General features: G+C 41.9%; 1 protein-coding gene across 9 annotated transcripts in view; it reads left to right on the top strand.

Moving 5' to 3' along the window:
- The window catches only part of RAD51B (RAD51 paralog B), a 428,481-nt gene that overhangs the window by 253,256 nt on the left and 159,717 nt on the right, over window positions 1-15,508 (top strand). For 8 of the 9 annotated variants that reach the window (XR_008733375.1, XR_008733374.1, XR_008733376.1 and 5 more), the window contains one exon: window positions 14,588-14,666. Coding sequence is in view for 5 of the 9 variants with exons in the window: in XM_055717384.1 (XP_055573359.1) it covers window positions 14,588-14,666 (79 nt within the window). In the remaining 4 variants the exon portion in view is untranslated. Of the gene's footprint in view, window positions 1-8,089; window positions 8,261-14,587; window positions 14,667-15,508 lie in introns of those variants that run through there. The other variant, XM_055717385.1, reaches the window with a different exon arrangement.

Here is a 15,508-nt window from a genome sequence, read left to right as displayed (position 1 = left end):
GTGCTATTGTACTGGTACTCCCTTAGGAAGTCCTTCCCAGTTCAGGATGCATGATCCCAGGGATGAGGCAGTGTTCCAATATGTGTCATAAATAAGAATTGTATCCTTCAGCGTTTTTCTTATTTCCAGAACCAAAAGCAAATGGAACAGTATGGAAGGCTCTGAAAAGCTACATGAACTTTATTTTCTGTTCTTCTCACTACCAGTGTGCTATAAGTCTGATGAGTGACCACAAGCTGCCACATAGGAGAATTCTCCTAGGAGGCTGTGTTTATGCTACCCGGCTACTTTATCCAGCCACAGCATCATCCTCAGATCCTTTTCTCAGTACTGTTTCATAGTGGTAGCCAGGACATGCTGGCTGGCTGTCCACTTTCCTGCTTAGTAAAAACTACAAGCATTTTCTCCTGAATTACCCTTCACATTGGACAATTACCAGGGCTTTGGGCCTCGAAAGTATTATAGCATAGGAAATCATCATAGCCAAGCTCTTGTGAAGTTTCCTGGCCTCTATAGGACTCTCCACTGGGAAAATTAGGAGAGACTCAGAAACAGAAAAGACAACAAAATTCATTTTACAAACCAGGGAATAAGGCACATGGCAGTGAGACAGAAGTGCTTCTGGGAAGAGGAATTTCACAGAATCTGGTGTTACATGAGCAGAAGAGGGCTGACTGGCCCTGCATACTCCATATTTCATGCTGGGGAACTTGCACCAGAAGTCTGGCTTAAGTGGAAGTATACTGGAGGCAGCCTGGTTTTGTGCACTTCCGTGTCCAGGTTGCAGCAGTTCAGACACAGTTTGGATAAACATCTGGGATTGCATTTTCTTTTCTGGTTAAAACTTGAAGTCACGCAATGCTTGCCTGGGCAACACAGTTCCCTGCTACTGAAGTTATTGTTAAGTTACATACCCAGGCAGGAAAAGGCACTCTGGGTTAGAGGGATCAGGGGTGTGTTTACAGTGTGGGAGAGGGCAGCTAAGCCAAAGCAGCATTTTGTTAGATTTGGCCTATTGCATTCAGGACAGTCTTTGCTCTGGAGCACATCAGGGCAGTTCACCTTGGAAAGTTTTGCTTTTGTTGTCTGATTGTCTTTGATGCTCATTTGAGGTTTTGATGGTTTCCTTCCACTGAAGTTATGTTTACTCAGTCCAAGGATATTCAGAGCTCCTCATTATAGTGCCTGAAGCTAAACCCATGTCCAAATGGCAGTGCATATTACATGCTGATCTCTCTCACTTGAAATCCAGTGTTTGGCACACCGCAATGGCTGAAACAAATTGCAGACTGGTCATCTGTTGCTAGTAACTGCCTGGGTAGGCACAGACAAAACACGTGACCCTGTTCTGCTTTTATGAGAGGGGAAGGAATTGAGCCCACTGAGTATTTGACAAACCAGATAGCAGAGCTGTTGCTTATTGATCCTTCTGCTATACTCCCTGGGCAGGGGAAAGCAGGGTATCTCTGGAGCTATGCCTACGTAGCAGAAAATTATTATAGTGAAGTTGCTACAGATGTCTATCTCAATGCCTAATTTTGGACTGAAACAAGGGAATGCTACATGATTTTCATGTAATTGCTCAATAAACCAGTGGCAAAGTTTTCTTCCTAACTCATGAATCCTGATTCCCAGATCCTGGCATTATGCATTATGAAAAAGTCCTTTATATATGTATTGCTCTTCAGAACAAGATCTGAAGCCAGCCAGGTATAGCAGGGCTTGACATTTGGAGGGTGTCCTCTTTCCTGGAGTTGTCCACTCCTCTGTTTCTCTATTCTTAAAAGAGTCTTGGTTTTCATTTCTATCTCCTCCTTTTGTTTGTTTTCCTTCCATTTCTTTCCTTTGCAAGTATTGAATGTCTCCTCTGGGAGTAAGCCTAGCCACATGTGCATGCAATGATGGTTTATTTTTATTGGAGTCATTGCCTGTGACTGTTATTCATTACTATAGGAAGAACTGCACTAACAAACTGGTCTGAGGGCTTTCTTTTTTCCTGTTGTAAAAAGTCCCATTTTGTCCATAGCCATTGTGAGTATCTACTGGCATCGTTAAGACATTGAGAGTTTGGAGCTCAGACACTGGTACTGCCTCTTGAATGTCCTGTTGTGTCTGGTGTTGCAAAGCAGAATCTCAACTTCTCTCAGCTGCCTTGCATATTGTCCCTTTAGATCAGCTTTTCAACCATCTGTCTACCTCTCTGCTACCTAAGCAACTCAGTTGGCTTCTTCTAGGGGAATAATTTGTGGATGCACAAAGCTAGTGCAGTCACTGACTGCTCTTACAGCCTTTTATGATAATAAAGGGTATGGCCAGAACACCACCACACTAGACCTGCCTAGGATGAAATAGCTGATTCAGAAAAGGCAAGTCAAAAGTAGTATAAAATGCTTTTATCTCACTTGCACTTGTAGTCTTGACACTGGGTAAGTAATCAGCAACCGTATTTCCTTACTTTTATTCTCAAGTTATCACTCATTTCTGTGTCACCATGGGCAAGACCTGTAAGGAACCTGTAGCATAAATAATAAAATTATTGGTAGTTAAATTAGTAAAGTAGGAGCATATGCTTAGCATAAATATAAGTCAGAGCTTAGAGATGTAAGCAACTTAAACAATTTCATATCAGAAATACAATGATGCAAAGCCAATATTAATTAACCACTTCTGAGGTCAGAGGAGCACAGTGAGGAAAGGTGAGTGATCTGCCTAGGCTTGCCCAAAAGAGCATAGGACCTTTCCCTAAAAATTACTGCTAGGATAAAACAAAAAGGAAAGAAGTAGTTAATCTGAAATTTGGCTGATATCACATAGGGTCGTGATTTCTGGAGATTTATTTTAAATATTTCAGAATCTATGCTTCCCACTAGTGCTGACTTCTAAAATCAAAGGTAATCTGTCAGAATTCAGCTGAGAAGGTTTGATCTCTTTGATATCAATTTACACTTGTTAATATAAGTGTCATGCTGATATTTCAGTATTGATATCTCTTTGAATTCTTTATCCCATGCTGAATCTATCTCATGTTTTCCCTTGAGCTTTTGAAGGTTTTCCCTTCATTATTTTTTTTACCTCTATCAGTGTCCACTGTTGCTGTTTCCCCTGCAAAACTCTATTAAATGCATCTGCGTTCCTCCCTCCATCACTTTTTCTTAAGATGAGAAACAGGGACTTTTTGGCTTTGCAGTCTTAGCAAAGTTTTTTTTAATATGTGGAATTTGTATGCATTGCACTAAAAGGAAATAAACAGATGTGCTGCTGCATTTGGGGGATGAGACAACACCAGGATGGTCAGCAGCCTTTTGAATCTGTTCATTTTGCTATTGTTTCCAGATGTGTGCTAATGGATGTTTTTAGGATGTACACACGAATGCTGCTTGCCTACTTTTCTGCACTAATTGGTTTGGATTTATGGAGTGCCTTCCATAAAGTGTCTCTAGCTGCCATAGTTGCTTTTCTATAAAGTAGTTGAAAGGAAACTAATTCCTGGACAGTTTCCTCTGGACAGGATTTTGTTGTGGAGGAAGGAGAGATACAGTCCATTTAAACTGCTCTGTAAAGAGTTTTATTGAGTTGTGGCCTGTTAACCTGGCCTTGATGAAATCCTTTTCAAACAACTGGACTTCAGGGAACCACATCTCTCAGGAGCTGTGCATGGCAAAAATGAAATTACAGTTTCCTAAGAAATAATTTTGATCCAAACTGTGATTTTGGTTTTTTGTTTTGTTTTGGGGGTTTTTTACATGTGCGAAAGTGGTAGGGACTCCAGCACTGGGGTATGTCTGTAGCCCCACCTCTCATTGTTTTCTCTTGTGCTCAAGACATCTTAAATTTCCCTTGTGTCAATCCAACAAGTTTGGGTTTATCAGAATATATGTGTGGGGTCTAGATGATCAGGAAGGCTGAAGAATGACTGCACATGCCTCTTTTCCCTCAACCTGTCTGTTTTTCTTCTTTATTCCAAATCATTGCCCAGCCTGCCCAGCCTGTAGCCTTTTCTATGTTGCATGACGTGTGTGTTCTATGACAAGCATACAGGTGCAGACAGTACTGCTCGGGTGGCGGAGCTTTCTTCTGCTTGAAAGGGGAAAATCTGTGCATAGAAAGGTTTTCCTTGCAGTGGGATTTGAAGGAAGATACAAAGCAGGGGATGATAATTTCCGTAAGAAAACACAGGTCCCTGATAAAGTCAAACAAATTCTGCAGTGATTTGCTTGTGAAGGCAATGTGGTTTGATAATGTATTATTCAGATTTTGATACCAATATCAGCTATACAATCTTTAGGAATTTATTGAATTTCTGAAATTTTATTTACCCAAATGCATAATGGGGTTATTTTTTCCCCATTCTTGTAAAGCCTTTTTAAAATCTCCAGATTAAGCACCATATACAAGCAAAATGTTGTTATCCCAAGAATCATGTGCGGTGGGAGATCAGTAAATTGTTTATAGGTATGTCCTGCAAGCTTAGAAAATGATTGCAGGATACCTGAACTACATTTTTTTTCACCAGAACGCTGGAAATGTACTAGGCTCACTTTTTGTTTCTGCAACAAGGAGCAGTTATCTCCCAAGGTAAATCAGAACCCATTGTGAGACTGAAGCCTCAGAGAGCTCCAAGCGCTGATGACCGCTAGTGTTTGGTGTGACTTGGCAGAAAGCACAACCATTTTTTCTCCTACCTTGTGAAAAGCCATCCCATTGCCCTGGAGGATGCTTCAGTGTGAAGAGGGAGCAGGGAACAACTGGTATACTGCTGTGTGAAACCTTGATTCCACTGTGGCATTAGCGCCTGTTAGGGAACTCTTGGTTCTCTCCTCAGGCACCTTTCCAGTGGGCTGGAGGCAGCATGACCTGTGGGATTGGGAAAGAGAGCTGGCCCTGGGAACTGGGTTGCAGCTATTGCTCAGAAGTAAATGATCTACAGAATAAGGACTGCCACTTCGGTTTCTGGAATATATCAAATTCCTGCACATAGGGCCCATGAAGAACCAGAAGGCAGGGCAGAAAAAACAGTTATGAGGTCTGCTGGGATATCTGATGCAAAATCAACTTCGTTGTTTTCCTTACTGGCTTTTTCCTGGGCTCTGTTGCAGCTGAAAAAACAACCCTTCTAATCTACAATAAGAAGGGAAATTCTGGCATGAAGATTGTCCACTCAAACAATTTGGCACAATTAGGGGAAAGATTTGTTTAGCTTAGCACTGATCTTATTAGTACATGAGTCTAACTGAACCTTGAGAGATAGTCTTTTCCCTGTTGAATGACACTGTCAGTGGTGTAGGTTTCCTTTTTAATTCTCAGCCATGTCCTTCCAAGTAAATATGGTGTCACTGAAGAGTTCTCCTGAAATGAACTATTAACAATGATTGTATACTGCAATAGGAAAACAATGTGAATTAGCCAAAAATCCCAGCAAGCTAGTGTCGTTTCAGTAAGGTCAGAAAGCATAGCGAGTGCCAGACTGCTTTCACAGATCTCACGTATTTGGTCAGTGCGTCTGAATTCTAAAATATGTGTTGGCTGTAAATGTGGTTTTGTTATTCATTCGGTCCTTAGTGCACGTATGTGCGTTTTGTCAGTATGAAAAATAAGGTAAATCTAGCAGAAAAGGAAATCTAAGGAAAAGTTTAACACAGAACAAAATAGAATCATCGAATCATGGAATGGTTTGGTTTGGAAGGGACCTTAAAGATCTAATTCCAACGGCCCTGCCGTGGGCAGGAACATCCTCCTCTAGACCAGGTTGCTCAAAGCCCCATCCAGCCTGGCCTTGAACACTTCCAGGGATGGGGCATCCACAGCTTCTCTGGGCAGCCTGTTCCAGTGCCTCACCACTCTGGCAGAGAAGACTTTCTTCCTTATATCTGATCTAAATCTTCCCTCTTTCATCTTAAAGCCATTCCCCCCTATCCTATCACTACAGGCCCTTTTGAAAGTCCCTCCCCAGCTTTCTTGTAGGCCCTCTTTAGGTACCAGGTGGCTGCTCCAAGGTCTCCCCAGAGCCTTCTCTTCTCCAGGCTCAACTACCCCAACTCTCTCAGCACACAGGAGAGGTGCTCCAGCCCTCTGATCATCTTTGTGGCCCTCCTCTGGACTTGCAGCAACAGGTCCGTGTCCTTTTTATGTTCGGGGCCCCAGAGCTGGACACAGTACTCCAGACAGGGTCTCACAAGAGCCAAGCAGAGGGAGAGAATCACCTCCCTTGACCTGCTGGTCACGCCTCTTTTGATGCAGCCCAGGATACTGTTGGCTTTCTGGGCTGCAAGCGCACATTGCCAGGACATGTTGAGCTTCTTGTCTACCAACACCCCCAAGTCTTTCTCATCAGGGCTGCTCTCAGCCCATTCTTTGTCCAGCCTGTATTTGTGCTTGGGATTGCCCTGACCCACGTGTAGAACCTTGCACTTGGCCTTGTTGAACTTCATGAGGTTTGCACAGGCCCAACTGTCAAGCCTGTTGAGGTCCCTCTGGATGGCATCCCTTCCTTCCAGCATGTTGACTGCACCACACAGCAAATTTGCTGAAGGTGCACTCAATTCCACTGTCCATGTTACCAACAAAAATATTAAACAGTGCTGGTCCCACCCACTACTAACACCTGCGGAGTGCCACTCGTCACTGGCCTCCACTGGGACATTGAGCCACTGACCGCAATGATCTGTTTGAGTGCAACCATCCAGCCAATTTCTTATCCAGTGAGTTGTCCATTCATAAAATCCATGTCTCTCCAGTTTAGGGACAAGGGTGTTGTGTGGGACAATGTCAAATGCTTTTGCACAAGTCCAGGTAGATGACGTTGGTTGCTCTTCCCTTATCCACCAGTGCTGTAACCCCATTGTTGAAGGCCACCAGATTTGTCAGGCATGATTCACGCTAGTGAAGCCATGGTGTCTGTCACCAATATCCTCCTTATTTTCCATGTGCCTCAGCATAATTTCCCAGAGGATCTGCTCCATGATCTTTCTGAGCTTAAAGGTGAGAATGACAATCTTGTAGTTTCCTGGGACCTCCTTATTTCCTTTTTTTAAAAATGGGGGTTATGTTTCCCCTTTTCCAGTCAGTGAGAACTCTAACTGGACTGCCACGACATCTCAAATACAATGGATAGCAGCTTAGCCATTTCATCTGCCAGTGTCCTCAGGACCCATGGATGAATCTCATTGGGTTTCATGGACTTGTGCACCTTTAGATTCCTTAGATGTTCTCGAACCTGAGAAGATGAAGTGAAGGTGAAGACTGAGGGGAAAAAAGTCATTGAGTACCTCAACCTTCTCCATGTCCCTGGTAACCAAGTCTCCCGTATCCTTCTGGAGGGGGTTCCATGTTTTCCCTAGTCTTCCTTTTATCACTGATGTACCTATAGAAGCTTTTTGTGTTGCCCTTGATGTCCCTAATCAGATTTAATTCTATCGGGGCTTTAGCATTTCTAATCTGATCTCTAGCTGCTCTGACAGTTTCTCTGTATTCCTCCCGGGCTACCTGTCCTTGCTTCCACCCTCTGTAGGCTTCTTTTTTTGTGTATGAGTTTGCCCAGGAGCTCCTTGTTCATCCATGCAGGCCTCGTGGCATTTTTGCCTGACTTCTTTTTTGGGACGCATCACTCCTGAGCTTGAAGGAGGTGACCCTTGGATATTAACCAGCTTTCTTGGGCTCCTCTTCCCTCCAGGGCTTTAATAAAAAGAGAATAAAAGAGAAGACTGTTCACTAATAAGGAGAAACTGACATACTAAAAGAGGCTTCAAATGGTTTCGCTCATGTTCCTCAGTCATTGCTAAGAACCGGTTTCTTGTAACAGTCTCAGTAAAAAAATGGAGAAGAAACTGGATGTCTTTCAGGTCTAAACAGAAATAATGTATTAAATGTTAATACAGCTGATTTTCTCAAATATTTCATTGAAACATCTTAGTCCATTTCTTTTGTTAAAATAATTAATTTGCCATTATGCAATCATATCTTTTTTTACCATGAGAGAGCTTATAGCTCAGTCAAAATCATCTTATTATTTCACTATTTAGGAGTTTATCATCCTGGCATTTTGATAACTAGTTTGATATAAGACTGTCCCCTTCTTTATTTTTTTTGGCAGGACGTGATTTCTGGTTATCAGACTACTGCTGCAAGTCCATCCAATACATTTTCCAATTCATCACTTTCCTTGCTGTTTATGGGGGATGTTGCCCCAATAATAAGTATTTTCTGCTGGGCTTCTGCAATGAATTTCTGCGATTCACCTCTTCCATAAAGCTTATAAACAATAAACTGTATTGATAAAAATGCTTTCCCTACTTAAAAAAAACAAACTTTAATGTTCAGTTTTTCTGCTGTCATCATCAGTGCTCACTAAGCCTTTTGTTTCTCGACTGTTCTGCCTGTCTCCCATTTATCTTCCTTTATCTAATCTAATGGCATCTATCCAGTTTCTATTCACTTTTCATCAAGGTGATGTATTTCCTCTTCCATAGTACTTTTGTGTTCTTAATGTGCCTCATGGTAGAAATAATTTTTCAGTTGTTTTATGTTTATTCTACATTGTGTTCAAATAATAAATAGTTATTACAAACCTCCTGACAGGGAAATGTGATGCTAGAAAGAAAAGAAAGGAAACTTAAGATTTGACCATTTTGTAAAGTTAAGATTTTGAAAAACTTAAAATAGTTTTGATTTTTACTTCTTTCATCCATCTTTCTCATGCATAATTTAGTACGACAGAAGAGTAAGAATAGCTGCATCTGGATTTTATAGTCCATTCCAGAAGCTCATGGATAGCACATGAAGATTCCAGAAGCACCATGGATAGGATAAATTAGAAAGACTCAGTACTCTTTCATCAGTTTTCTATGTCTATTTTCTATTCATTTCACCATTTAAAAAGTCATTTTCGTAATCTAAATGCCTGTTAACATCTTTAGACTATTACTTACTATTGCTATTTACTAATCTCAAAATGTGTACCCCTTTTGGTGCAACTTTGACTGTACTGAAGTGCCAATAGGAAAAAAATTCTGATGGGGCCCAGATCTCATCTTTGATTCCTTGATTAAATAGTGCTCATCATAAAAGGTGTGTCTTTCACTTATCTGGTAAGGAAACAAAGCAATAGATTTCTTTACATACATCAAGAACATAAATAGAGTTGTATTTTCCTTTCTTTTCCTGAAGCGAAAGAGGAACCAAGGAAATTTTTTATGTTGGGCTGAAAATTTAGGTTCTTAATCTTAAGTTTGGGAAATTGAGATTGTGGAAAGAGGTTTCTGTTTCAGCTTGTTAATAAAGAATTCTGTTTCAGATCCAGGTTCAGATAAAAATAAACCTTTCTGTACTCTCTCCAGTTTTTGGCCAGGACTGGCATAGAATTTGAACAAGACATTTATTGAAATATATGTGTGTTTTAGAAATGCCTGTTCTGCCTGAACTGTCTGCTTCTGAGTTATCCTGGAAGACCCCTTGTGTTCTCCACATCCTCAGGTGGCTTCTTGGAATCATAGGGAGAGGAGCAGATGCTCACCAGAAGACAGAGATGAGAAGACTTTAAATTATAAATTCTGTATTTGAAACCCAGCAACTTTTTATTGGTTTATTGACCACAAAGATCCTTAGTTGCATATGGACCTTCAAGGGACATTGTTAGTATGTATTGTTCCAACTCTGTCAGTTCTGTCAGCATGAAAGATGAGTTGGCAGGGCTTTGATGTTTCTCAGGAAGCCCACAGGACTTGAAGAGACTTCTTAGGTCATGGAGTACATCCCAGACACTGCTTTGTATCCCTTTCATAAATATTTTAATCTGAATCCTAAAAGCAAAGATTTGGGTTTTTTCAGCCGTGCCTGTTTAAGTTGAAGGCTTTTCCACAATCTCAGTTTACTGATGGTTATAAACTTTACAATTTCCAGCCAAAATGCCTTCATGGCTGCATGTTTGTTCTTGTGCCAGTGTTGTCAGTTGGAGAAGCTCTTCTCTTCCTTCCGGCTCCATTCTCTTTATTTCCCCTCTCCCCATTCACCTACATACATAGACAACAGTCAGCCTTCCTTTTTGCCAGCTTTATTGAGTTAATTTTCTCTAGCGGCCTCTCAGATGAGCACTCCATTCTCCTCACTAGCATACAGCCCGTCTCTTGCAGTTTGAGTTCATGAGTGACCTGTACAGAACATGGTATTCCAGATTAAAGCTTGCTAGTGGCTTGTACACATCAGTGTATCCCTGGTTTTTCCAGATGTATGTAGTGATGCACTGTACAATTGGGTCTGCCGTTGGCCTGGCTACATAACCCTGTGGGTCAGTAATCTTGTGAGGTACTAATATAGCTGGGAAGTGTTTTCTTTTCAATAACTGACCGTTTCCCCTTTTGTTGTACAGCTTCTGTGCTTATCCTTGTTTTGTTATCAGTTCCCAATTTAGCACTGTTAAAAGCTTTACAGAGATCCAAATAGATGAGGTCAAATGTATTTCAGATTTCTAATAAATTCAAAAGATGGTGTCAGCTATGTCTGGTATGACATCCATGTTTTGTTTTATCCCATTTTCCAAGTCTTTAGTTACTCTTCCCTTCAAAATTTCTTCTAAAGTCCTGTGTGATACTGAAATCAGATTACAGGCCTCAACTCACCAGTTTACTTCTTTCTCTTCCCTTTGAGGACTATGTTTGCTACTTCTCAGTTACATTGCATCATCTTCAATTTCACAGATGTATGACAAACACTAGCTATCAGACCTAAATTCACATGCTGAATTCTTACAGTGTTTTAATGAAAGAGAATATCTATTTTCTACTGACCGTGCTAGGCTCCTGGAGTTTTCTTTCCACTCAGTTGTTATTTCTGTATCTATATGATATAGATAATTCCCATTATTTGCCTTTTCCTTTTATTCAGCATCATTCTGTGTGTTGAAAACAATTATTTTTTCACTCTTATCTAGAATATATTTAATCATTATCCCAATGTCATTTCATTATAATTCCAATTTTTATTTCCTTTTTGATATTGTTATAATCTTTCCAGGGTCAACTTCACCTTGATTTTGGTGATCCCTGGTTTATACTTCCACTTCTTGGCCTCCAAAACATCATTTTCTTTTTTTGATATTTATTTCTTTCTATGTTTTACAAGTTCCTTGTGTATACATAAAAAACTACTCTGTGTTGGCTATTCCAACCAAAGGATGGCTTGCAATGACCTTTTACAGTTCTTTCTCTTTGGTTGAAACACAAATCTAAATATGTATGTACTTTTTTTTAAAAGAGTTTGGTGTTATAAAAAAAGAATTCTGTGTACTCTTATCTGGTTGTGAAATATGCAATCATACTTCAAAGGTTATACTTCTCATTTGGGGTGGATTGACCTTGGCTGGATGCCAGGTGCCCACCAAGCCGCTCTGTCACTCGCCTCCTCAGCAGAACAGGGTAAGGGGAGAAAATAAGATGAAAAAAACCACTTGTGGGTCAAGATAAAGGCAGTTTAATGAAGCAATAGCAATAGCAAAAGTCGCACATGCAGAAGCAAAGGGAAACAAAAGATGTTATGCTCTACTTCCCATCAGCAGGCGATGTTCGGCCACTTCCCGGGAAGCAGGGCTTCAGTACGTGTAGCAGTTGCTCTGGAAGACAAGTGTTGTAAATAACGAATGCCACCCCCTTCCTCCTCCTTTCTCTTAGCTTTTATATCTGAGCAGACAACATATGGTATGGAATATCCCATTGGTCTGTTTGGGTCAGCTGTCCTGGCTCTGTCCCCTCCCAAGACCCTGCCCACCCCCAGCCTGCTGGTGATGGGGGGATGTTGGAGAGCCAGCCTTGGTGCTGTGCGAGCGCTGCTCAGCAGCAGCCAAACGCTGGTGTGTTAGCAGCACCCTTCTGGCTACCAGTACAAGCACAGCACTGGGAGGGCTGCTGTGGGGCTCAGCCAGAGCCAGTACATCAGTAAGCAAACTTTCAAACTAAAGCAATACCTTTAAATATTCTGAGCTGTTCCTGTTTCACTAAAAGAGAAGCTAATTCTGAGCCTCAGATGTAACAGTGCAGCAGCAGCTTTTCGGAGGAGCCACATGATGTGCTACTGAAAGGGTGTGATTTATTATATTTTTTCATTGCTATACTTAGTTATGCACATATTGTAACTGTGTAAAAATGCAGTAACAGAATGTACATAGGGCTGTTTGAATGTCTATCCATTTGCACGTACAACTGTGTCTAGAGCATATATAGGTTAGCCTTTATGTGCATAGTACTGCACAGAATGCCAAAAATGTGACCTTAGATGTCAGATTTATAACTGTTTTACTTTGGGCCTTTCCAGTTAAACATCCAGCTGTTGTGGGAGACTGTAGTTGAGCGTTTGCAGTTTTTCCACCCCATCCTCTTGCTCATGTTCTCAGAGCTGAGGGGGTGTGCGAAGCACCAGGAGCTACTCTGCCTTCCTCCTGGCAGAGTCCCCCTTCTGCCACATCTGTGGGAAGTGCTGGCTCTGGGGATAATTATGGGCAAGGGAATTCAGGTTTGTCAAGGTGTGTCACGGACATGGGATGTGACGTGCCCCTCCTTTCTCCAGAAGTTAGTTCCAGAGAGAATGGTAATTAACATGGAAGAGGGGAAAGTGCTACCACAGCAGTTTTCCTATTTGGAGTAGTTCAGAATGGTTGTATTGCATCCTGAGGTGGTTTTGCCAGCTTCGTATGAGTGAAAGGAAAACATTGACATTTGGACTGGTCTGATGTTCTTCGGCTGTATTTGTGGTCTTTATGTGCCTGTCTTAATCTTTTACTGTCTGAAGAAGAAGAAGGGAGACTACGTTTGGTTTAAATTCCAAAAACCGTAAAAATGTCAGGTAGCTGTGCATCATAATGGTTGTGTTTGAAGAACCAGATATGAGGATTTTGTTTCTTTAGCCTGTATCAGAATCAGATGAGGAGAAGCTGCAAGCCATCTAAGCGTGGTCCTGCCTGCAGACTACTTACAACTACAAATGAAACCTACCTACTAAACAGACGCCTTTAGCATTTAAGGTGCTACAGGAAAGCCACACGAGCCTTTATTCTGCAGCAGAATTTGCTGCCAAGTCATCTGGTTACATAAGGACACCGCAGAGCTCAAAATTCTAGTGCTTGATATTGTTAATCTTCAACTTAGGAATCAATGTCCCAGTCCTGTATATCGATGAAGCTATTCAATACTGTCCTGACTTTTCAGTGAAATGTGAGCTGTTTTGGTGAGCGTGAACTTCCTCGTTTTTCTGTAGTCTCTCTTGGCTTTTATAAAACCTGCTCACTGTTTCCCTGCTGGTCGTTAGGCACCGCCAACCGAAATTCATATGCAGTGACCCTTAAAGAGTGCTTGAATGTTTGGCAGAACTAGGGCATGACCTTTGGAAATAATGGGGTTTTTTTACTCCATTTGAAATCGGCAGGACCTGTTGTGCCCCACACCTCTAAATATAAGATTGCTACTGTCTGTGGTTCTAAGAAATCTGCATTTAGATGTGTCTGACAGAGGGGCTGCCTGTCTTGGGCTGAGAGGGTGCAGTATCTGTCAGGGTTTTGGACACTGAGGCGCCGAGGTGTGTGACGTTTCCACAGCAGGCTGCTAGGCAGGGCTCACGGACTGGTGAGGTGAAATCGGTGCATTGAAGGAAAGGAAGCCGGCATCCCTGCTTCGTGTCCTGAGCAGTTACTGCTCGGGCCCTGCAGTGCTGCTCTGCGTGGAGCAGATCCCCGCAGAGGGTCAGCACGGGCTGAGGGGGCACCACCTGCCCAGACCGAGTCCTTAGGGGCCGGGAGGGCAGGAGGACTCTTGCAGGATGCACAGCTGCCACTGAAAGGGCTGGTTTCCAGTTCCCAGCCTTCCCTAGCTGTTGAAGAAATGAGCGGAGAAACATGTTTCAGCTCTGTTCAGCAGCCCTGTGCCGGAGGCAGAGCAGCAGCACAGTCTCTGCTGTCAGTATCTTCTGCAGGGCCCACATGGGGACCGTTAGATTAGTGTTTATGTGCTGTACACCTCAAGGAAATTCCAGTTCATATGTTCATACTCCAAGGAAAAGACCCTTGAATAAAGCTTGACTCAGTCACTACTCCTTTTGCAAAAAAGGACATCCGGGTGCTTCCATGGCACATTACCATCCCTGGTGTGGTGGTGGACCACGCTGCTTCCAGGGGCTGGAGGAAGACAACGGGTGGAGTTCTTGGAGAAGCTGAGGGGGCGTATGTGTGGAATGGCTAATGGCAATTAAAATTGTGTTACACAGTGACAGTTGCAGTTGTGCTCAAAATTGTCTCTATCTGAGTGCAACTGCCTGAACCAGCAGGAACGATTAAGCTTAATAGGATGCCAGTAAGACAAGCAAAACTTGCTGCTTTCATGACAGTGTTTTTTTAGGACCTATGCTCCTTTTAAAAATGCAGCAGGATCTATACATGTGCATGAGAAGACCTCTACTTAGAAGTGACAGGGCTAGAACAATAACTACCTTGTTATTTGTGCAATATGCTTTACTACTTCTGGAAGTTAAGTCCAGTGGGATTATTCTACGGATTTGAGTTCTGATCAGTATGTTATGAAGATGAGTACTTATATATTACTTGTTTGTTTTGCAGCTTCTGGTTGCTAAATCCCCTGTTGCTCCATTCTCCGCTTTTCTCTACAACATTGAGAAATCAGGCTTGGTTCTGCAAGGTAAGACCAGAGCATTGACTGCTTTGCCTTTTTAGTTAGTATTTTAAGCAGGCTGAATGTAGGTAACAGCAACTATTGTTGAAAATGGTGCTGTTTGTGCCTAATTAAAAACCCACACATTTAAACAGTCTGGTTAACAAAGGCAGTCCTTCTGCTGCGTTCACTGTTTTGTCTTGGATTGTACTACATTAGTTTTTTCATATTCCCCTGGATCTAAGAATGGGCTCTGAAATTATTAATCGAGGCTCCCTGTTTTCCTTCAAGGTAAAGTAGAATGGTTCTGGCAACATTGCTCCTGTGGGATAGGTTTCTCCGGGAGAAGCATACCCATCTATCATTAATAACCTGCTCTAATAAATGGTTCTTCTTTAGCAAATGGCTTGACAACAATAAAAATACAGGAAATTAATATCTGTTCTCTATTTTTGTGATAATTTTATTGCTAATTCCCCATGGTCTTAAATAATCCTCAGATTCTCTAGGAGATGAGGTAGTATACTGAAAAGCTGGATATGACTACCATGATGGCAGGGAACTAGGGTTCCTTGTGGCCATGTCCTAAATCATGTACTTTCAGACCACAGCAAAAAGGGAACTTCAGCTCTTCCTTTCTTTCCCCGTTTATCCCAACAAATCTTCCTTTAATGTCCTTACTTTTGGGCAGACATTCACAGATCAATTTGGTTGAGTTACTGTCTGTTGATACACACCTGGCTCCTGATCGCTGCATCAGTTTATCAGACTAAATAAAACTAGTTAGTGCCTGTCACTTTTTGTTCAAAAGGTACACTCTGATACGCAGCCATGGCATTAAGACGAGTGAGTATAGCTATTTCACAGGT

Source organism: Falco cherrug, chromosome 7 (genome assembly GCF_023634085.1).
Source record: "Falco cherrug isolate bFalChe1 chromosome 7, bFalChe1.pri, whole genome shotgun sequence".
NCBI classification, from domain to species: Eukaryota; Metazoa; Chordata; class Aves; order Falconiformes; family Falconidae; genus Falco; species Falco cherrug.
The sequence above is the reverse complement of the archived record's forward strand: the minus strand, read 5'-3'. Positions and strand labels throughout refer to the sequence as shown.